Source organism: Sciurus vulgaris (genome assembly GCF_902686455.1).
Source record: "Sciurus vulgaris genome assembly, chromosome: 4".
Classification (NCBI taxonomy): Eukaryota; Metazoa; Chordata; class Mammalia; order Rodentia; family Sciuridae; genus Sciurus; species Sciurus vulgaris.
This window is the reverse complement of record NC_136464.1, coordinates 174,400,194-174,423,806: the sequence shown is the minus strand read 5'-3', so window position 1 is coordinate 174,423,806 and position 23,613 is coordinate 174,400,194. Positions and strand designations below refer to the sequence as shown.

Genomic DNA, 23,613 nt, shown 5'->3' with positions numbered 1-23,613 from the left:
ACTAATTTAGGATTTCATACTGCTGAGGGTGTAGCTCAGAGGTAGAGAACATGCTTAGCATATGGGAGATCCTGAATTCAATTCTTAATATCAATAACAACAAAAAAGATCCTTTAGCAATGGTTTAACTCTCATGTCTGGCTCTTGCAATCTACTCCATGTAGATAAAAATACTCATACAGGGGGCCTAGAAATGTAGCTTGCAAGGCACAACCTGTAGGATCATAAAAACAAAACAAATACTCATGAAGGATAAACCAGAATTTCTGTAGAAAAATGTTGGCATTAGCATTATTTATAATCAATAAAACAATGTTTAAAAGGAATTGTCAAATGCTATGTAGCTGTTAAAAAAAAAAGAGGCAGACTATTACATGGTGGTATGATAAAATGTTGAGCAAAAGCTTATTAAGTACTCTGTGTCCATATTATATATTCACATTAAAAAAATTGCACACATGCATAAATGAGATCAGAAGCCTCAGAGAACTGGTAACAATGGTTACTACTGAATATGAAGTAAAGGAATTGAAATTTATCTTTTGTATTTTCATCTTTCACCAAAACTAGCATGTACATTAACTTTGCAATTAAAAAAAACCCCATGAATTAAAACAAAACATATACTTATCTTTGGTATTGATAAAAACTACAGAGACAAGGGCTGATAACAAAATAGTTGTCAGGGAAACATCAGCAGGACTACAAAAATGGCTTCTCTTCTGCTTATACTAGATAATTAGAAAATGATACCGAAGCAGGGCATGGTGGCACACGCCTGTAATCCCAGTGGCTTGGGAGGCTGAGACAGAAGGAACACAAGTTCAAAGCCAGCCTCAGCAATTTAATGCAGCACTAAGCAACTTGGTGAGACCCTATCTCTATATAAAATAGAAAAAAGGGCTGGGGATGTGGCTCAGTGCCTGAGTAGTGCCCATGAGTTCAATCCCCAGTAGCCAACCCACTCCCAAAAAGAAAATGATACTGGATGAAGGAAGATTATATAAATCAAACATTTAATATTTCATAAACACTCAAATAATGCAAATATTTCTGGCTACCGTAAATTTGATTTCTGGTTAACAGTAAATTCTTTTAGAATTAATATATTTTTTTCTAAACACTTGATGCCAATTCTATGAAAACTGAGTATTCTCAATACTGAGAAAAACATTCTTTAGCATATGACAATGTTTTTGAAAAATGTGACAGACTGTTACATGGTGATATGATAAAAATGACTAAATAAAATTTCATCAGTAGAATATAAGTAGTAGGTTAAATATCCCACAAATGCCATTTGTTAAAGAGTTTAACATTTAGAAAGAAACATTCTACTATGGTAGCATTTGAAGTAGAGAGCTTACGGTTTTGAAGCATTTGCATAATGTGTTCCTTGATCATTGGCAGAACAAGCTTTCCACCAAGTCCACAAGCCATCCGGTCTAAAGCACTCTCACCAGCAACTGCATTGCTAAACACACAATCAAAATAATGTAATCAATACACACAAAAAATGGTGCACTGTACATATTACTAAATGTGTTTTTAAACTGGGACCAGGAAAGAATTCAAGCAGTCATTTGCATGTGATATTGAAGTTGAGGGTTAGAAAAACCCTACAGTTTGAAAAAAGTGGGGGGGGGGGGGGGAGTAAGGATAAAATAAAAACTTTGATCATGCTCTACCAAGATATTTTTTAAATATCTTTTGTCTTGCTGGGTACAGTAGCACACGTGGCTTCGCAGGCAGAGGCAAGAGGAGTTCAAGTTCAAAGCCAGCCTCAACAATTTAGTGAGACTCTAAGCAACATAGACTGTATCTCAAAAAAAAATAATAAAGAAAAAGGGCTGGGGATGTGGCTCAGTGGTTAAGTGACCTTGGATTCAATCCCTAGTACAAAAACAAACAAAAATCCTCTGTCTAGATCTTAATTTTTCACATTTCAGAGATTAAAGTGGGAGATATCTAATGAGCTTTGTGTATCTCTCTTCCTAGAGAAAAAACCTTCAAATTCATCAGGGAACAAAACGTAGGCAAGTGGTACTCAGAACATATAGGATGTCCACTTCCCAGGCTGAACTTATTACTCATCTTTAAAGGTATACAAAGTGCACTGTCCTATGCACAGGTGAAACTGTTTTCACTAAAATGATTATAGCATAGAAGCATCTGTACATTTATTCTGCTCAGACCTGCCAAGACTAATAGTATTTTGTCATATGCATAATCTTTAACTGTTGATAAAACTACAAGTATAAAGCTATAAAATAATCTTTACAATAGGATTTTATACCTAAATATTTTGATTTTGAAAATATATTAATGACCTGCTTATTCACAGCTAAGAAAATCTTATTCATCAAGTCCAGAAAAAATCATTTTGTAAACCTAATATAAATTTAAGTATTGTTTACAGGGCAAATTAGAGGACAGGTAGCAGCATGTATGGTAATTGAACCAGAAAAGGAAAATATTTAACTTGTCTTCTCTTCAGCCTGGTGAAGGTTTACTTTCATATACTTCAAAACAGTACCAAAGTCAGAAATTAGTCTTGTTTAACAATGGGATTAAACCTCAAAAAATGCAACATACATACTGCTATATTGTGTGTATGTATGAAGAAATTAAAGCAACAGAACTCTGAAGTGCTGTTTCATCTATGTGTCAGGGTCATCATCACTAATACACAGCAAATACAGATTCTGGTTCACTTTTCCATAGGAATTTGGATTCATGGGACCTACTAAGCTAAAATATGTCAGTACCACAGTAATGCCAGTGTTACTGTCCTTAGGTGTATATTTGCTGCATTTTGCCTTTTCCACTTTTTTCAAAAAAGATAACTTTATTTTTTGTTGTTGTAGGTAGCTTTCCTGATTATAGAATAATAGAATAGTTTTTATACACTATTTATAATGAAAATAAATCATGTTTTAAGAACTTGCATTAAAAAATTTCATTAATACAAATTACATAAGAAAAATAAATACAACTTGGAAAATATAAAGAGAAATGCATACAACAGAAAGGCAAAGTGTCCCACATTCCAAACTTAAAACTTCAGGTTACATACAGTATCCAGTGCTAGCCCCAAAGCTCTCACTGCCACCCTGGGCCCACCTCCACCCAGTAACTGCAGTGATTACCTATCAAAATCATCATCTTCTAGTTCATCAGCATTTGCCCAATCCTCATCTTCTTCCAGATCAACCATCATTGCTAACATCTGAGGAACTAAAGTGAAAAATTATTTCACTCCTAAAGACTGTGGCTTTATTATTTTGATCACCATTTATAAATAAGAATTTCGAGTACGTTTTACTTTGCCTCTAAGAGAGTAAGACAAAACAATTATAGTAGGTCCTCTGTATCCACAGCTTCCTCCTCCTTTAGATTTAACCAACCCAAGATCAAAAATATTAGGAATGGGCTGGTGCAGTGGCACACACCTGTAATCCCAGTGACTGGGGAGGCTCAGGCAGGAGGATGGAGAGTTCAAGAGAGCCTCAGCGCTAAGCAACTCAATGAGACCCTTTCTCTAAATACAGTACAAAGAAGGGCTGAGGATGCAGCTCAGTTGGTTACACACCCCTGTGTTCAATCAATGGTACTAAAAGAACCAAAAACAAAAACAACAAAACAATATTCGGGACTGTGAGTGGGGGGGCTATTTGTACTGAAATTTGTACCATGTTTGTCATTACTCCCTGAACAATACATTTTAACAATTATTTACATAGCATTTTCATTGTACGAGGTATCAGATCTAAACAGGGCCAAAAGTGAGAGGATGTGAGGTTATATGTAGTTATCTACACCATTTTATTTCACCATCTGTGAAATTCATTATCTACAAGAGGTCCTAGCATTAATTGTCCCCAGATACTGAGACAACTGTATTTGTCTGTTCCTCCAAAAGTTAGCTTTTTGTAATAACTGCTTTGGATCTTATTTTTTTTTCTTTAAAGTAGCAAAAATAACATTTTAAAAAAGTAACATTAACCCATTATGTCCCATCATCCTATATAAAGAATACTTAATAGAAGTCTATGAAAATTTATAAGAAACCTTTCAAATTGCTCAATTTGTTTTTATACGTATCCTAATATTGGATGAGACCTAATGTATTAAGCAAAAGTCAGATTTTCTCTGAACTTCCTATGGATTCTCTCCTTACATCCCTGACTCATCAGAGGCATGTACCACCACAAAATGAATGCTTCATTCCCATTTTTATACTTTACATATAAAATTACATTACTATGCTGAAATTTTTAAAAATATGATAACTGGTATCATGTTTACACTTTTGGCCATTTGTTTTTCAACAAACAGGGATTTCATTAATTATTTTCATAGGATTCCATTATATAAACAAATTGCCTATTGTTCTGCTGAACATTTTCATTATTTACAATTTTCCCCCACTTGGAAAATTTAATTTGATGAGATTATTACATATATCTCCTTGACAAGTTATGAGTCTAAATATGAAACTGTTACAAATATCTTCAATATTACTAAAAATCACCAAACTGCCTTTCACAGTGGTTGCATAAACTTCCATTGCTATGTTAGTTGAAGAGGAGACCTGTCTTATTTCACAAAAATGTGTGAAGTGTCCTGGAGCTAGGGTAAGAGCCCTCTTGTCTCCATCTCTGTCAACACTTGATACTGGTCAAACTCTCTGACAAGTTGTGTTCCACAACTACACTTGTTTATATTGGGGCTCAACAGTGCTCATTAACTATGTCAGCGTTATCTTTTGTGAAATTCCTGTTCTTAGCCTTTGTCTATTTTCAATATACCCAAACTATGTTGACTGTGCACACTAATTATTTTTTCCCAGTTGTGGTCTATTATTTTTATGTACCAAGCATTAGCCTAATTAAAAAAAAAAATTTAGAATTTGTACAAATACATCAATTTTTCTATCTATGGTTTGTGAATCAGTCTTAAAAAATTCTTCTCCATTATTAAATTTTACTTATAAAATGTACTAGTAATATTTAGACCTTTCATCCACCCCAAATTATTATTAAGTTATCTGGAATTGGGATACATTTTTTTTTCCAGTAAAAATAACTAGCTAGCCCAACCATATTTGTTGAATTACCTTTTAAGTCAACTTTGTTTCCAAGTAAGTGATCTGCTCCTACTCTTCCCTACTCTGTCTATTCTACTGTCTATACTAGCACTATCAATGAATTCTAAATTCTTAAGAGCTGACAGGGTAAGAGCTTTAATATGGTCATCAAAATCAGTTTTGCTGCTCTGAGAGCTATGTTCTTTCATAAGAATTTTATGATAAATTCTATTATGATCAACTTTATTAGGATTTTGACTAAAATGATACTGGATTTAAGCACTCTAACCACTGACACAGCTCAATTGTTAAACAATCAGTTCTAACAATTTTACCTGTTTCTTTTTAATTTTTTAGACAATTACACTGTCTACAAATAAGCAATGTTTATCTTTTTTTGCTAACACATCTTGATACAATGTCTGCAACTGTCAGTACAAAAGAAACAGTGACAGTGGGTATACTTTTCTAATTCCTATCTTTAATGGGAAAGCTTCTAAAATTCTAACCACTACTTCTTTGTAAAATAAAAAGGCAGGTATCACTGCAAAATAACTTGGTGATGTATTTATTTTCTAAAGCAAGTGTTCAAATACTAATTAGCACATAGTTAGGTCAGGAAACCATCAGTGTAGTTCCTAAATGCTTATCCCAGCACAAGGAAAGTAGTATTTCCACAGCACAACAGTCATGTAAATTTCTCCCCCCAAAAATATAAAACAAAGCAACATAATATAGTAAGAGAGCCCTGATTAGTGTGTAAGATATGTGTTCTGATCCTATCTTCACTTTAAGTACCACAATTTAGTTATCTTGATTTTCAGTTTGCTACCAGATGTCTAGAAAGTTGGTCCCTCTGAACTACTTTTTTTTTTTTTTATTGTAAACAAATGGGATACATGTTGTTTCTCTGTTTGTACATGGCATAAAGGCATACCATTTGTGTAATCATACGTTTACATAGAGTAATGTTGTTTGATTCATTCTGTTATTTTTTCCCTTCCCCCCACCCCTCCCATCCCTCTTTACCCTCTATACAGTCCTTCCTTCCTCCATACTTGTCCCCCTCCCTAACCCTAACTCTAACCCTAACACTAACCCTTCCCTCCCCCCCATTATGTGTCATCCTCCACTTATTAGCGATATCATTTGAACTACTTTTAATTCTATTGACTCTGCTCAGTATTTTAACATATAAATGAAAGTCTGTCACACTGCTTACTAGAGCAATTTTACTTATTAGGTTTCAAGGGTATGCAGCCTTAAAATACAGAGCTACAAAAGTGGGTCCATGCATGCACATATGAAGATATATTTCCCTAGATTCATCTGACTTTCAAAGGACATCCGTTATATTCTCAAATAAATCTGACAAATCATAATCCTTAGTACATTTATCCAACTATTTTGCCACATTACACACAAACTATTTGAAGACCTCTGACTTACTAGTCTGTGCGACAATGTTAGTGTGTTTTCTTAACATAGCAGCTGCAGTCTCCGACAGGGTCACAATCACTTCAAGGGCAAGTTGGCGCTGCATGTTATTGAGGCTGGTGTCTCCACACAACTACAAAGAAGACGTATTTGTATATATTTAATAGTTTATATTGTTACCTGAAAATAATAAGCACAACATGTACTGAAGTGTTTACCTTTAGACTTAGCTGTAGAGTTGCTTCCAAGTGAGGACGCAAATACTTTGGAACAGTATCTGCAATCTCAACAAGGGACTTGAGGACTGAATCATCATTCTGGTAACACGAATCATTTACAGCCTAGAAAAGATATAACAGAAAGAAATCTCTGTTCAAGACTCAAAAAAAAAAAAAAAATTCCCTGATAACAATTCACTGATAACAATCAGTGACTTACATTATTTCAAAAGAGCTAGTAGAGAATATTCTGAATGCTCCCAGTGCCAAGAAATCAATATCTGAGGTGACAGATATGCCAATTATCCTAATTTGAACATTACATATTGTATACATATATTGAAATATCACCGTACTCCATAAATATGTATAATTACTATTTGTCAACTAAAAATAAAAATACATTAAAATAATCCAAGTCAAATTAAAACCAGTAAAACTACAATAACTACAACATAAACTTAAGGCCTCCAGGGAATTTTTTTTTTTAATAACCAAACAACCCTTTCCTATCTTTTCTATATTCACATCCCAGTCTTTTTCGACATACAGTTAAATACTATATCCTATGATACATATAAAGTGCTCAACGTTACTCATTTTATTTTTCACTCATGCCGAGTTTGGTCACTGTGGTATTTATGCATTTTTAAAAATCTACCAATATTCCAAAGGAATAAAAAAATCTCTGAAATTAGGTATAAAAACAGTTAAGACTCTACCAAACAACACCATATTACTAAAGTTTTATAATGGACCTATAATATCTTTTCAGTGTGACAATCTGGGAAGAAAAGTCAATAAATCCTGTTAGTATCTTTTTAATCTCATAGAAACCTTCAATTTCAGATCCCCTAAATCCTAACTCAGTGGTTCTAAACAGAATGCCATTTCTTCCAGGAACTGTTTCTTGGTTGTCACATGACTAAGGATGAGAAAAAGTCAGGGATACTCAATATCCTATGACACAAAAGCTTATGAGGGATTCACACAATCTTTTTCATCATGCATCTCACATGATCACAAATGCCAAATATTTATAAAAATGAAAAACTATGATCTGAACCTAGAAATTAAGTCATGAATTATTTTTTGCCCAGTTTTAATGTACAGTTGACTCTATCTGTAGACTGAACCAAACAAGGATCAAACATACATGGAAAAGTTTGCATTTGTACTGAACATGTATAGACTTTTTTCTTATTATTATTTCCTAAACAATAGAGCATAACAACTATGTGTGAGAATTTATCCCTTATTAGGTATTATAAGTAAGTCAGAGAGAATCTGAAGTATTACAAGAGGACATATATAAGGCTATATGCAAATACTACAGGATTTTACATTAAACAGACTTGGGCATACAGATTTTGGTATCAGCATAGAACTGGAACCAATAACCAGAGTATTTGATATAGAGGGATGACTATGCAGTGATCCCCCGCAATGTAACCACTGTATAAATCCAAAATGGATACTTTGAGAAATCTAGAACATTGCCACTTCAGGAAATCTTATCAAAGTAAGTGCAGGGGCTGGGGTTGTAGCTCAGTGGTAGAGCACTTGCCTAGCATGTTTTTGATCCTGAGTTCAATCATCAGCATATTAATAAATAACTAAATAAAGACACTGTGTCCATCTACAACTAAAAAATACATATACATTAAAAAATAGTAAGAGTAATATTGCATAGTACTTGACTTGCCAATGATACCTCTATGTCAGACCTGTTTTAGCTACTGCAAATCACTTAGAAATCACCTAGTCCACTGTGAATTTTAGTCATTTCAGCATTTTATATCTGGAAAAGTACACCATTTTATTACACATTACTTTTTACTTCTTTGATTTAATTATAGTCATATATTGATATTTAAAAATATACACGAGTTTTATTTCTTATGCATTTCATTTTAGGATAGTATATGGGAAGTTGCAAAAATCTGTCAAAACAAGGGAGTGTGGAGTTTGAAAAGAATCACTAGCCTACCCTATTCAATCTTATTTTGCTGACTCAGGCAGGAAGGTAGCCTTAAAATATGAACTTGTCTTTAAGAACTAATAATGTATATTTAATCACAAACTATTTAATTTACAATGCAAACTCTTACAGGAACCAATGTTAAGACCCTGCAATTTGACTTACAATTCTACCACTTACCTATACTGTAATAATGAGCAAGTTTTATCTTTCCTTAGTTTCTCCTTATTCAAAATGGGCATCAAATCTCATAGGTTAATTTAATGGAAATAACCTATGTAATTACATAAAAATAGGGAGATAATTGCTTACTACAGAAAAATTTTCTAGCTCTCATATTAAGGATTAAGTGTCTTTCAAAAAAGCAATAAGTGTAGCTCAATGAGGACAGATTTATAGGCTTTGTTCACTGATGTATCCCTAGTAATGAGCACATAACAGGCAATGAATATTTACTAAAAAATGAACAAATATACCTCAGATCCCCAATGAAAATTTGAAGTAATGAATATCACCACAGAATATAATTATGATTTATTCTATACTGGTTTTTTGTTTTTTACCTGTAGGAAACCGGGTAACAAGTCTGCAAAATGTTTGAACAGAGCAACATTATGCTCATTTGCAAGTATAAATGCAGCGGTAGCTCTAGCAGATAATGTCCTGATCTAAAATGAAGAGAGTAAAAGAGGACAAACATGAGAAACTTGATAGATTCAAGGTCAGGTTTTCTTACTCAGGATGAAATTTTCTTTATCAGTAAAACTAGCATTTATAAAAGTAAAAACAATCTTCTAATATATAATTTATTTCATGAGGTGAATTAATTTCGATGCTAATTAATGGAACTGAAATCATTTACCGATGGATGTTCCTGATCTTGCATACACTGAACTAACATCCGTTTGATGACGTCTAAATAGTGCTGCTGCTGGTTCCCAAAAATTCCAGGAAAGTTCCTAAGAAATGATCCAAAAATACTCTTTAAAAGTTACATTATATCCTTGTAAAGTGTGAGCAAGAATCTCTAATGAATGGTTTACCTGACTCAAAACATGCATTAATGTTTAGGCCAAATATCATACACACGTGCTCTAAGAAGTCTCTTTCTGGGCTGGGTGAATGGAAGCAAACATAGAGCAAAAGCTTGGGCTGGGCATACAGATTACTCGGTAGCCTATTTCCAGCCCCATGCTTTATCTTTACCACTGGGTTGAAGCTGGAAACTGACCTGGAGTACAGGATGGGACAAGAGCAAAAGGTTTCAGATGGTAACTGTAGTAACCATGCTTTCTGACCATCGGCTCCTAATCTTAGTAACCCAGGGAATTCAAGATCTGCTTTACTTTAAATGTGGTAAACAAGGAAACTGAATGCTTTTAGTTCATTCCATAATCTAGATTACTGAAATAAGCAATAATATACATTTAACATCTGAAGTAGAAAATGATGACAAAAACCTATACATACAGTATCTTACTTCAAAAGTTACAAATCTAACATATATCAATCATATTTTAAACAGAAAACTATGAGAGCACAGAACAAAAAATTCTAAACTTTTTGAGTTTAACTTAAAATTAAACTTTTCTAAAGCACCCAATTCTAAACTTAAACCGTATGTTCGCATGCATTTGGAAATTTGTTAAAATATCATAATCTTCACAGAAGACCCAGAAAATACACTGGGAATTCACTAGCACTCTCATTTTCTTTTACAAGATAACATTATTAATGTGGTTTTACAAAAGCTACATTTGGTACTGGGTTAACCACCAAATACAGCAAAAGAAGTCATCTGAGCAAAAATTTTAGTATCCTGAGACCCTTCTTCCTTTTAGGAAGAAAATTTCAGAGTGAAAGAAAAATCTTCATTCCCACCGCCCTATTCTGCTTTTAATACAAACACAAATCTTATATAAAAACATAATATTCACGCTAAGTCCCCAAAGTGAAATAAGGCTAAAATAATCAACTAAAATGTGTTTTGGATATTCATGACATTAAGTTAAAAACAACAGAAATAAAACCAGATCAATGGATATACCAGAATATGTGAAGGGCAGCTTCCCGCAGTCCCATATTTTGAGAGCTCACTGAATCGAAAAGGAACTTCAAACCTTCAGGCCACTGGTTGTTGCCATCCTCATCTAAAAGTAAAAAAATCCATTTTGAGGTCAAACTTCAAAATACTAATGAAGAATCCCTTTATTTCATAAGCCTCATTCAAAATATGTAGTAGTATTTCACTTGCTGTCTTTTTAAACTTGCCAATAAAATTGAGTTCTTTAACCATCACAATGGATAAAGATTTACTATTATAAAGGTAACTTTTGTATATGTATTATATAAGCACAGAGTAGAATTCTATATTTATGCATTCATTTTTGGTACCAGGGATTGAGCACCCAACAGCACTTTATCATCACTGAGCTATATATCCTTGCTCCTTTTTACTTATTTTGAGATAGGACCGTGCTAAACTGAGAATCTCAGGACTCAGAGAGGGTGTTCATACTTTGTAGTTTTAAGTGCTACAGGATATTACTAATGTTTACTTTTTAACAAGACTTAAAAATTAAATTTTTATAAATGATACTTTGTAATAAAAATAGAAAAACCACAAAAGCTATTGTGACACTTAGAGACTCACTAGTTATATTGTCACAAAAACTTTAAGGGTCTACTAGGAGATCCAGGTCAGCCTGGGCAACATGGCAAGACGTTTCTTAAAATAATAATTAAAAAAAAAAAAAAAAAAAAAAAGAGGTGGGGGAGCTTTGGTGCACACCTGTAATCCTAGTGACTCAGGACGTTGAGACAAGAGGATCACAAGTTTGAAGCCAGTAGTGAGACCCCATTTCTAAATAAAAATAAAATGGGCTGTAGTTTCAGTGGTAAAGTGCCCCCGGGTTTAATTCTCAATATTTACCATCCTCCTCAAAAAAGCAGATTGTCAAGTGTGGTGTTCAATCAGACATTAAAACAAAATACCCCTCCCTTTCCAGGGCCTCTACATGCTAGGCAAGCCTTCTTTTACCACTGAGTTGTAACCCCAACCTTAATAAAATACCCTTAAATTGCCCCTTCAACATAAAGATAATACTTCAAGGGGGATTAAGATAGTTGCTTAAAAAAAAGAAAAAAATCTATCCAGCATTTTGAATTATTTGAAAATGTTTCCACCTACAAACCTTTGTAGTGTACATTTAAAACCTGAAAAATGAATTTTCTAATTTAAAAATATTCAAAATTAAGATTTCAGTGGATTTTGAACTTATTTATTTGAAAAATAAAAATCTGAGTTGACAGCTGAATGACACATGCCAATAATTCTAGCAATTTGGGAGGCTGAGGCAGGAGTATCACAAATTTGAGGCCAGACTCACTTAGAACTGAAATCCTATTTGAAAATCCTACATCCCCTACAGACTGGGGATGTAGCTTGGTGGTAAAGTAGGCCTGGGTTCAATCCCTGGTATTAAAAAAAAAAAAAAAAAAAAAAAAAAAAAGACATACTTCTGGTTGGTTTCTAAAAAGTTGTTGGTATCAAAAAGAATGACAATCATCTAGTTGTTTGATGAAATTTAAAAAATCAGTGTCATAATGTACTAAGCACAATCAACAATATTCTATTTAACCACTATTTCATGAGGTAACCCTTTTCGATTATCAAAACTACCATGTAAATGAATTCTGCTTATAACAACTATGAATTCCTATACAAAAAAATAATGTAGGGGTTGAGGGTGTTAGTTCAGTGGGAGAGCATCTACTCAGAAAGCACACATAAAATATACAGTAGTACAAAAGCATATGTATATGACTTATCGCTATACATATATAAGTGCGAAAGCCCCTGGAGTCCACTGATTTCAACTTCAATTGGCAAGTTTTTTTTTTTTTTTGGTACTAGAAAATGAACCCAGGGTCACTCAACCACTGAGCTGCATCCCCAGCTTGATTTTGTATCTCACTGAGATGTTTGTGTCTGAGTTGTTTAGAGCCTTGTTTGTGCTGAGGCTTGGCTTTCAACTTGCAATCCTCCTGCCTCAGCCTCCTGAGATGCTGGGATTATAGGCATGCATTACCATGCTCAGTGGCAAGTTTATTTTTAATTAATTAACTGTTATTATCATGATTCTGGGGATTGAACTCAGGGCTTTATATATGCTAGGAAAGTACTTTATCATTGAGCTCTACCCCCAACCCTTTTTAAAATTTCTTTATGTTATTTTGTTGTTTTCATTTTATTGGTCCTTTTGAAAATTTCTTAACTTGAGACAGGGCCTCACTAAGTTGCCCAGGCTGGCCTTAAACTTTTGCTAATTGGCAATCTTAAATTATGAAGTATGTTCCACCAGTAGTTAGCCTATGCTTCCAAAACTTCACAGATTAAAGAGGGAAATGTAACTGACAACTTTCAAGCAAATTACAAAATTATTTTTCCAAATGAATGTTTTAAATACCAACAAGTAAGTATTATGACTAGATTTCATAAGTACTTTTAAAATTTTGGCTCTAAATGCAGAATCCATAATCACATTCATTTTGAACAGAATAAACCATACTTGTACTGAGAATCTTTTTCCCAAAGATTCCATTGGTGGGTGGGGGGAAGAGAATATCCTTTTTTTCTGTAATATAACAATAATCCATACACTTGCATACACACCTATTAAATTCCTGGCCAATTCTGCAGCAATATCACAAATTTTTTTCCTCATGCTAGACTGTGTTTCCATCTGAATAATCATTAGTAGTTCACTCTTGATAGCAGTCTGAACATCTGATGGAAGAGTTGGATAGACTTCATCAAATGCAGAGGACAAAAGACGTCTTAGGAGAACGGCAGCCATTTGTCTAGCCTATAAATAGATAACACTGTTAATAACTTCATGTCTTACTAGAGAAAATATTTTCAACAAATAGATTCACTCTACCATTGATATATTTCACTGTTCTATTTTTATAATTTATTTCCAAAGCACCTTTACTTTTTAAAAAAAAAGTACCAAAAATAAAAAATAAATTTTAAATGTAAAACACAATAAAATTCTTTCAAATCACATTGGTATGTATAAAAAGTGCCATACCATAAGACATTTTTACTTACAAGTGAAACTCCTAAACACATTTGAATTCAATAGGAACACCTCTGCTATGATAAACTTTTTAATTCCTGTTTTTAATACATGCTTTAAGGGAAAAACCTTTAACTATAAACCCGATATAGTGCTACCTATCTATCTGGTTTCTCATTCTAAAACATTAGTACTTTTCCTACCCAGCCTTAGGCTTTCAGACTGGCCTATCTTGTCATATAACCACTATTTTTCATTAGACTTTTAGAAAAAGTCTATGAAATCCATTTATTTTTATACTTCTTTCAAGCAAATATTAGAAGTTCCCAATACATAAAAAATGCTAATCAATTCCAATGTGCATATTTTTGGATTTCTCCTCCTCCTACTTTTTGGTGTACTGGGGACTGAACTCAGGAGCACTCAACCACTGAGCCACATACCCAGCCCTTTTTTGAATTTTATTTAGAGATAGGGTTTGTCACTAGTTTCATAGGGCCTCATTATATTGCTGACACTGGCTTTGAACTTGAGATCCTCCTGCCTCAGCTTCCCAAGCCACTGGGATCACAGATGTGCACCACTGTGCCTGGCTCCCATTTTTAAATCTATGGAATGTATTTATGTTTGGAGTTTTCTGTACAATATTCCCTGAGATTATCAAAAGGAGGACTGCAAATCTGAGAACTGTCTGGGCAATTTAGCAAGGACTTGTCTCAACAAGAACAAAAAAGAAAGGCAGGAATGTAGTTCAAAGGGTAAGACACTCCTGGGGAGGCTGAGGCAGCAGGATCCTCAAGTTCAAAGGCAGCCTCAGCAACTCAGCAAGGTCCTGTCCCAAAATAAAAATTAAAAACCAGTCTGGGGATATGGCTCAGTGGTAAAGTATCCCTGGATTCAACCCCTGAGACCTAAATAAATAAATATTATCCTATCAAACCAATAAAACATTAAGAATATAAAACCTAATCTTTCCTGCTTTCATTTTTTTTAGACCATTACTGCTCATTATCACTATTCTTACTTTGTGACTGTGATCAACAAAAAAAAGGTAAGCTACTATAAATAAAATTTATCATTTTTTTTCTCTATTACTTTTCACTAAGAAATCTTTTTATTGCATGATAGGTAGCAAACAAAAAACTTAATGTATGCTCTAGAAAAAAATTCAAAGCAGTTAAAATACTCATAGATGGGGTTAAAAATTGTGAGCAATTTTCACATCTCCCCAAAATTATGAAGTCATCATCAAATGACATTAATTAATACCCATCACTGGTTCTAAATCAAATTAAGAGTTAAGAAAAGTTTAATATGAGTTTTTAAAAAGGCGGTAATTTTCATACAATTCTTGGCTGTAAAATTTGTTTAGTAGTCTAACTTGCATTAATCTCTCAACCATCAAAACAGCCATTAGTTTTAACAGACAGACGTTTACCTTATATATGCCTCTTTTTCATATTTGGTATTCATTTGAGTTACAGAGAAGGAATATGTTACAGAGGTAAAGAAGCACCATTTGTCATCTATTTAAAGAAAAACTTGGGCATTGTTATACTGCTTTCTAAGTGCTATAATAGAATATGAAATCGCCAGTGTGACCTAACTGGAAGAAATCAGGTGAAACAATATAAAAAGTTTACGTACAGCTTCATTTCCATCAAATATTACTAAAAGCATCTACATAGTGTGACTTTTAGCAAGTCTTACTCTATGAACTCTTTATGCAATGCTTTGTAGGAAGGACAAGTTTGCTAGACTTGAGTACTTCACCTTTTTTCAAAGTAAAGTGATATTCACATTCAAAACTTATAGGGATATTACTTTGTGTAAGGAAAGAAAAATCAACTATACTAAATGCAAAGGAAGAATAATAAGAAACCTATAAAACCCTAATATTTAGATAACCCTGTTTTATCACAAGGAAAAAGGATACTTAAAATTTAAACATGAATTTAGTATACTAGGTAATTTGCTACAAAATCCATAATTTCAAGAAGATTCTGTAAGTGTCTCTGTTCCAAACCATCTTGCTAAAGATATGCTTTATCCAGAGATGGTTAATGGTTATGAACATACATTTTTATGGCTAAAATATATTTTTTCAAAATATTTGTAATATTAAAATACTGAATATCCTCCTTTAAAAAGAAGCATTTTGATAAAAGATAATTTTTGTAAATGCAGATATCACTTAAATTTAAATATAAAAATTTTTACATAATTACTTATAAAGCCATTAAGTTTTACCTACTGTAGACATATCTTATATTGGAAAAAAGAAAATGCTCACACTTTACATAGTAGTTTAAAAACTCACATCATAATCCCTAGGTAGCTCTTAGTAAATAAGTTCAAAGTTTGAGTAAAAAGTACATAGTAAATAATCCTCATTATCCACTCCTGACCATCATCCCAATAAATACCCCAACTTGTATACTAACAATTTAATATTCTCAAATATTAAGGTAGTACCTCCTCAGCAGCTGTTGTATTTCTGATGGCTTGTAAGAGGAATGTGATCTTTGACTGACCTGGGATATTTTCATAGGTTTCCTACATGGAAAAGAAAATTAAAGGTTAGGACATAAAGTTTGAAAAGTTCATGAGTAAATCAGTTAAAAGAAAGGAAATGAGGAATAGGAAGCATCCATGCATGAAACCATCTGGGTCTAGGGTCAACAATTTCTATTGTGATGTGAAAATATACTTTGGGTAGGTTAGGAAAGAGGATGTCCAAGGGGTTACTTACTCTTTTCTACCTAGCTCTCTTATATACATGTTTCTAAGGTGTCTGTATATTTTCTTAACTTGGGCTCCCTGGTTAATACTTAAGAGAGTCAAAATATTGTAAAAAATGATATGAGCTATTCGGCTGAAAAATAAGCGCTCGTTTATCGTTACCTTATATTCTGGGAAATGACTTATTAACATTTGCTAAGACTAGATGATACAGAATTAGTTCAAATCACTATAACTTAACCAGCACCAGATGCAAACCTCAGATTAAGCAAATCGAAGAAAGGATTCAAATTCTTTATGCTATGTTTTCTTTCAAGCAAGGATTATATTAAAACTATATCATATACATAAATAAATGGTTATGTTCAAGAAAAATTTGGCCAAGAGACTTTTATAACATTTCTCAATCTATTAGCAAAAGGTTTTGTGGCTCAGAATAATTTCCCCTTCTTCATTAATAATGTAAAATCAAAAGAAACTCAATAAAAAGCTGATATCAAAAGATTGTCAGTACAGATCAAAAAACAAGTCCCAATAATATGCTGATCATAAAGTAAGTTGAAGGGAATACAGACTCGTGTGTGTACAAAAATTTAGAAATCAATGAAGGATATTTGGAATTTTTCCCCCTAAAATTTTCACAGTAAATAAATAATTACATAATCCATCCTCATCTATCTCCATTAAGGGTCTAATGTAGTTAACAATTTAGCAGTCCAAGTTCTAAGATCTTGCCTGCTCTCTGACACCACACTTTTATAATCACCTGGATTCTCTGGACAAAAGCAAGGAAATGAACAAGGCTACTTAGAATCCACATCTACCTCATCCTTTTAAGTGCTGGATGGCATTCCTGAGATATTGAGAAATAAGGAAATAAAGGCTTATTACACTTTACATGACTTGCCAAGATCAGAGATAACAAATGACAGAACTCTGGTCTTCTAAGACTAACTATACTCTAAATCTCTCTGGCACTGAGTTTCATCCCTGGAGATTTACCCTCTCAATAGCAAAGCTCTATGCAGTGCTACAGTTTTTAAACTTCCCAAACATATCTCTGTCTAAGAAAGAGCTTCTGATAACCCCAAGTCCTACTCTAATTAGAAGTACACAGGATAAAAACAATACTGAAAACTGTGCCAAAAGTATTCATGGCTGAGGAGATGGTCTGAATTTATTTATCCAAAAATGAGATAATTTATGTAAAGATATTCACAAGTTGATTGCAAAAATGAACATGTAACTCAAAAAATTTCAATTAATTTTTCCAAAGCAACTCAAAAACTTTTTAATTTAAAGTCTCTCACAGGTGCCTGGGGATATGGCTCTGTGGTAGAGCTCTCATCTAGCATGCATGAGGCCTTGGGTTCATTCCCTAGCACCACACACAAAAAACTTTCACAGTACAATAAAAATCTCTTAATTCCTTGCTTGTGGCATAGCCTCAGATACACTGTAGATACAATAAATGGCTAATGCTTAAATTTTCTTTTCTAAATAGTTTTGAAAAAAAAAAAAAAATTCTTTGCTAGGCTATCAATCACTTTCAGAAAACCTGCTAAGAATTTTCAGAATCTCTATCCTTGCTCTGGTAGAATTATTGATGTGAATATGCCAATTCCAGTAAAGACTTATAAGCATGATGTCAAATATTCAACACAATTCCATACTAGATTATGGTGGGAGAGCTTACCACGTATGAGTGCCATCTGACTCTAATTGAGGGTCTCACCATTTGATATGTTCTGTTGTGGTAATCCAAAAATATTATTACATATATACCAAAAGACTGGCCAAGGATACTCGATAGATAGAAAACAAAGAGCCTTAAAGTTTTAGTCTAAATAGACAAATTCTATAAGGGCAAAGACGGCACAACTCAAGGACATTAGAATACAGCAAATGCTATAAAGAATATTTCTAAGACTATTCCTAACACTAAATAGGTTCAGTAAATGTTACCAGTGTGGTGACAAATAAAAAATTTTAATTTCATTTGATTCTACCACATACATTCACACAAAGTCCAGATTTTGCCTCCCTACTTTCCTCCTTGCAAAGGAGAAACGTTAGTAAGTACTCTTCTCACTCCGGAAATATTTATAACGAGCCTACCTTGTATGAGAAAATGAAAGAACAAACTACTTTTACATCATAAAACATCTTGGTCCCTCAACAATCAGGCCTATCTTTCAATATTATGTTCCTTCAATTTAAACTATTTCTGTATCAGAATCAATGAGGAGCCATACAAAATCCAAGCTGATTAATAAAATACTTAGGTTAATATATAAAAATGTCCAGTCATGAATACCATGGAGTCAACTAGGAACTACTTGTCAATTATATATTCATGCAAATTATCGTATTTTGATACTCAAAGGCATTCAAATAATTTCTTCAAATATGGGAAACATTTTCTGTAAAGCTGAAAAGATAAACCCTTGCAGGTTCATTTATTTATTTTGGTACTGGGGATTAAACGCAGGGGTGTTTAACTACTGAGCCACATCCCAGCCTTTTAGGGTCTCACTAAATTGCCGACACTGGCTTTTAATTGAGATCCTCCTGCCTCAGCTTCCTGAGTCACTGGAATTCAAAGGTATACAACACTGTGCCTGGCTCCTTGGAAGATTTTCAAAGATAGAAATAAAATACAAAGCCTATCAAATAGCTTATACAATAGGTAAAGTTTTAAAAACTAAGTTTTGCAGCCCTTCAACAATTTCAACAAAATACAACAATAAAGTATTTTATTGTATTTGGTTTTATATTTGAATACAAATCACCTTAGTCAACAAATTGGTATTTATATGCCGACTAAGTATTTTTATTTTAACTGAGTAAATTACAAAGATATTTACTGAGCACATGTCAATTAAGTTCAAGGATAATATTTCTATATTTGCTTTATCAGATTTAAAGCTGAATTTTATTTAGATTACTCACAAAAGGCTTATTTCGAAAGGCAAAAAAGGGGGATTATTGAGATATCTTTATATGCAGTCAAATACTTTCCTAAGTAGCTCTATCCACAGACCAACTTAGTACTAAATTATGACACTAAGGCACTTGCTTCTAGCATTTACTTTTTTGACAAATTAAGAAAATTCTATACCATAGTTCTTACTCTACATACAAATATATTCTCAGGATATACAAAGAAAATAAAAACATAGCATCTGAATGTTTTTACTAGGAATAAAGAGACTGAGAATAACAGTACTTATTTCCAATTGTTCTTCATGAGAAAATGTGCTGAATGCTGCTAACTATCCCCAAAGTGATGTAAGTGATAAAAGATTTACAACAGGCACCAATTGGAATTCAAGCTGAACCAGACACTGGTATTTAGTTCAATAGAAGAGAGATTCCCCACTAGGCTTGACAATAGAGACTTAAGCAAGTGGAGGGAAGAGGGAGAATTAAACTAGCTTACTAATTACACTGCTGTTCTGCTTTGTAACAAATGGAAATTTCTATTATGGTATGGGATTAAGAATTTACTTTGGTTTGAAATTATATCTGGAGTTAGCAGAAGGCATCAATACTTTTTAGCACCATCATATCTTCAGTGCAGAATTGATGTAACTATTATACGCACATTACTTCTGAATACAAATGCTACTTTTAAGTATTCTAAAAGTAACACCACCCAAAGTACACAAAGACAGGCTTACCAGTTAACATACATACACCACTGTTTTTAAGAGGTCACTAAAAACTGCAATTATCCATTTACAGGGGGCTGTTTATATAAGTAATACATCTTGTCTATATGATGAATGGTTTCTAGCTGCTTAAAAAAAACTCTTATGTGGTAACGTGAAATACAGTGGGTGAAAATCCATGCTTCCAAATAATGTGTGCATTGCAAGCCCATTCTAGAAAAAAATGTAAACATGTTATGTTTGTAAACACATATTTTCAAGGAAGATCCAGGAGACACCTGAAGAATGGGTTAAAAAACTCTCTGTAGTTTCATCCTGAACATATCTTACATGCATAATGAACAAAAAGTTATAAGGACACAGTTAATAATTTAAGTGTTTTTTTCATACAGAAGTGCATTTCCAGTATCTAACTTCATTTATTACTAAACCACTAAGCATGAGCGGCAAATCCTACTCCATCCAAAACACATATTAGCAACATCGTGGTTTAAAAGACAACTCTCAACTCTTTGGGCCAGTTAAAAAAAAAAAAAAAAAAAAAAAAAGACCTGCCCCTCAATTTCCTTATCTATATGCAAAATAAGTTTTGCTCTGTAAAAGCATCTCAATATCCTTCCGTGAATCTTATAAAAATCTTCAATCGCATGGTTGCAAAGAACTCCACGAATAATCAAGTGTGAGGGTCGCTGCAAAGTTTCTCCCTTTCCTCAAAGACCGCACGAGCCCAGGTCTCGACACTGACAATGTAACTCCGTCTCTACGGAACGAGTGTCTCACTGCTTGCGGGTCCGCAGACGTATCTCAAAGAATGTCTCCTGAACTACCTCCGAGAGGGGAGAGATTGGGTTAGACCGAGCGCAAGGAGGACTTCGACATATGGTGCTGGCCAGGGAGACAACGGAAGTCCCATCCGTCCGGTTACGAGACCACGAATCCCTAGAGATCAAGGAAGCCGGTCCGGAGGGGGGCGGCGAGCCAGGCAGCGGCTCAGCAGCAGCCCCGAAGGCAACTTCGCAGGAAGGGCTGCGCGTTCGGGGCACCGGCTTCCGACGTGAACTGGACCTCAGGGCTGAATGGGAAGAAGCCAGGCAGCGGGGCAGGGCTGCGAGGGAGGAGCAGCGGGGCCGCAGAGGGGCGCGGGGCGGTCCGGGCGGCCCGCGGGCTGGGCTGGGCACCCAGCGGGCCGGAGGCCGGGAGCGGGGGCCCGCCAAGTTGCGGCCCGGTCCGGCGCGCCGGCGGCCCACCCCGTCCCGCGGCCGCTCCACGCCGGGCGGGGGCGGCGTGTCAGGCGCGGCCGCACGTGTGCGCGGGGCGGCGGGAGGCAACCGGCGCCGGCGCCGCGGCTGCAAGGGCCGGAAGGGCCCGGGGCGCGGCGGGAGCCACGGGCCGCCTCACACGTGGGCTGCGGCCGCCGCCCGCCCGCCGGCCCGGCCTGCGCGGCGTCGCGGAGTGGCCGAGGCCGGGCGTCCGGGAAGGGGCGGCGCGCCGGCGGGGCGCGGGGACCCGGGCGGTGAGCTCGCTTACCTCCGCCTGTTTCCGGACCACATTGTCGGGGCTGAGCAGGTTTCCCAGGAGCAGGTAGAACTGTTGCTGCTCCGCCGCGGCCGCCGCCATTGCGCTAGGCGTGAGAGAGAGAAGGAGGGAGGGGAGACAGGAGCCGTGAGGCGCGCTGGCGGGCCGGCGGGAGGGGCGGGGGCGGGCCCAGCGCGGGGACCGGCACCAGAGGCGGCTCGGGGCTGGGGGGCCTGGCGGGAAAGGGCGGGGCAAAGGGGAAAGGGGAGGACGGGGCGGGGCTTCGCGCCCTCTCACCCGGCCGCGGCTGCCGGAGCCGGGCCCTCATTGGCCCGGGGGGCGGGGGCGGGGCCGAGCCCGCCTCCTCCGGGGCCGCGCCGATTGGCCACGCTCCCTGCAGTGCCGTCACTGGCCGCGCGCGCGGCGGGCCGCCGGCTGTGCTGTGTGTGTGTTGGGGGGGTGGCCGAAGGCTTCGCCTCCCGGCTGGAGCCGGGGCCGGGGTCGGAGCCGGGGCCGGGGCCGAGTCCTGGGCTCCGACCCGAGTCGAGTCGAGGGGGTGGGGAGCGGGAGGAGCCGGCGGGCGAGCCCGGCCGCGGCGAGGGGCGTGAGGCCTGTCTGTGGAGGAGGGGCGGGCTCCGGAGCGCGGGAGATTTCGGCGCCGCGGGCTGGCGGGCCCCCTCCCCGGCTGTCCCCAGCCCCACCCCGCGGCTCGAGGAGCGGGCCCAACCCCCTGGGTCCCTGGGCCCCAGGAGTCCAGCCGCGACCCCCGACCCCTCGAGAAGGGAGCCCCTTGAAGATCACTCCCTCTGAATTCCACCGCCACCCTCCTCGGACCCCTCCTCTGTCAGACCCTCCGGCCTCCCCCGGGGCCATGACTCAGGCCGCCCCTTCCTCCCGCGCGCTCGCCAGTGACTCACGCCCTGGGTTTGCCCGGAAGAGGGGTTACTCAGCCCGGCTCCCGCCCGCGGCCGTGGGGGGCTGACCACGCAGCTCGCACCCCCCCACCCCGCGCGCCGTGATTGCGCCCCAGCTTGGGGTCCAGTGCTTTCAATGCCTGAGAAGACACTGCCCTCCCCAAAGCGGCACTGGTTTGTAGGGCTGACCTGTCTATTAGCGATGTCCACCAGTGCCCAGGGGCCCAGACACCTGACTTGCAGCTCTCTGGTGCGTAAGTGATACAAGGCCAGTCTGCCCTCGCTGCCCGGCCTGCCAGAGGCCCCGAGAGGGGAGTTAAACCACCTTCCTTCCGCGGAGACCCTGCTGTGTCCAGGGTGTTTATTGGTTGGTGGAGGGGTCAGTGGAAGAAAACAATGCACTTTTGCCTCAAAAGGACACTATTCCTAGTGAGGAGGTGCCAGGTCGGGTGGGATGGAGAGTAGTTCCTCACCTCCGGCAGCTCATAGTATTTAGGGAATTTAATTTCCTGTTGGCTCTTTCTGCTCTTTGAAAGTCTTCTTAAACATTTGCTCTTAGATAATTTTAAACCTTGGCCTTACGTCATCGCTGGCCACTTTGTGCAGAATCTGGGCTGAGGCTCTGGGATCCACATGGAGTTGTGATAGCCAGCCAAGATTTTTATGAAGGAATCAAATTGATTAGAATTCCCTCAGGAAGTTTTAGCTTTAACTGTGTTTTAGCCTAGAAAACTTACCTACAGGAGTTTTGTGGACCTGTCTTTACAGAACTGAAGTCTCTTAGATGTGACACTTTTTCATTCATTGGTCACATTATTTATTCAAAATCAAATCATTATGTGTATGTCAGGATTCGGAGGAGGTTTTTCCTCACCCAAGGGTCTTAAAATTTCAGGAGTTATATACTAAACCATTTTTAATAACTAGGGTAAACTGAAATTCTCAAATATTCCAACAAA

General features: G+C 37.0%; 1 protein-coding gene across 1 annotated transcript in view; it reads right to left on the bottom strand.

Annotated features, from left to right (window-relative positions):
- Positions 1-21,964, bottom strand: part of IPO5 (importin 5) — a 41,022-nt gene extending 19,058 nt beyond the window's left edge. The window contains exons 1-10 of the mRNA XM_079136883.1: positions 21,753-21,964; positions 16,285-16,365; positions 13,401-13,593; positions 10,773-10,875; positions 9,588-9,684; positions 9,289-9,393; positions 6,745-6,867; positions 6,539-6,659; positions 3,150-3,237; positions 1,368-1,474 (exon numbers count right to left, since the gene is read on the bottom strand). Coding sequence (XP_078993009.1) covers positions 1,368-1,474; positions 3,150-3,237; positions 6,539-6,659; positions 6,745-6,867; positions 9,289-9,393; positions 9,588-9,684; positions 10,773-10,875; positions 13,401-13,593; positions 16,285-16,365; positions 21,753-21,842 — 1,108 coding nt within the window. The 5' untranslated portion in view covers positions 21,843-21,964. The remainder of the gene's footprint in view (positions 1-1,367; positions 1,475-3,149; positions 3,238-6,538; positions 6,660-6,744; positions 6,868-9,288; positions 9,394-9,587; positions 9,685-10,772; positions 10,876-13,400; positions 13,594-16,284; positions 16,366-21,752) is intronic.
- Positions 21,965-23,613: the final 1,649 nt, after the last annotated feature.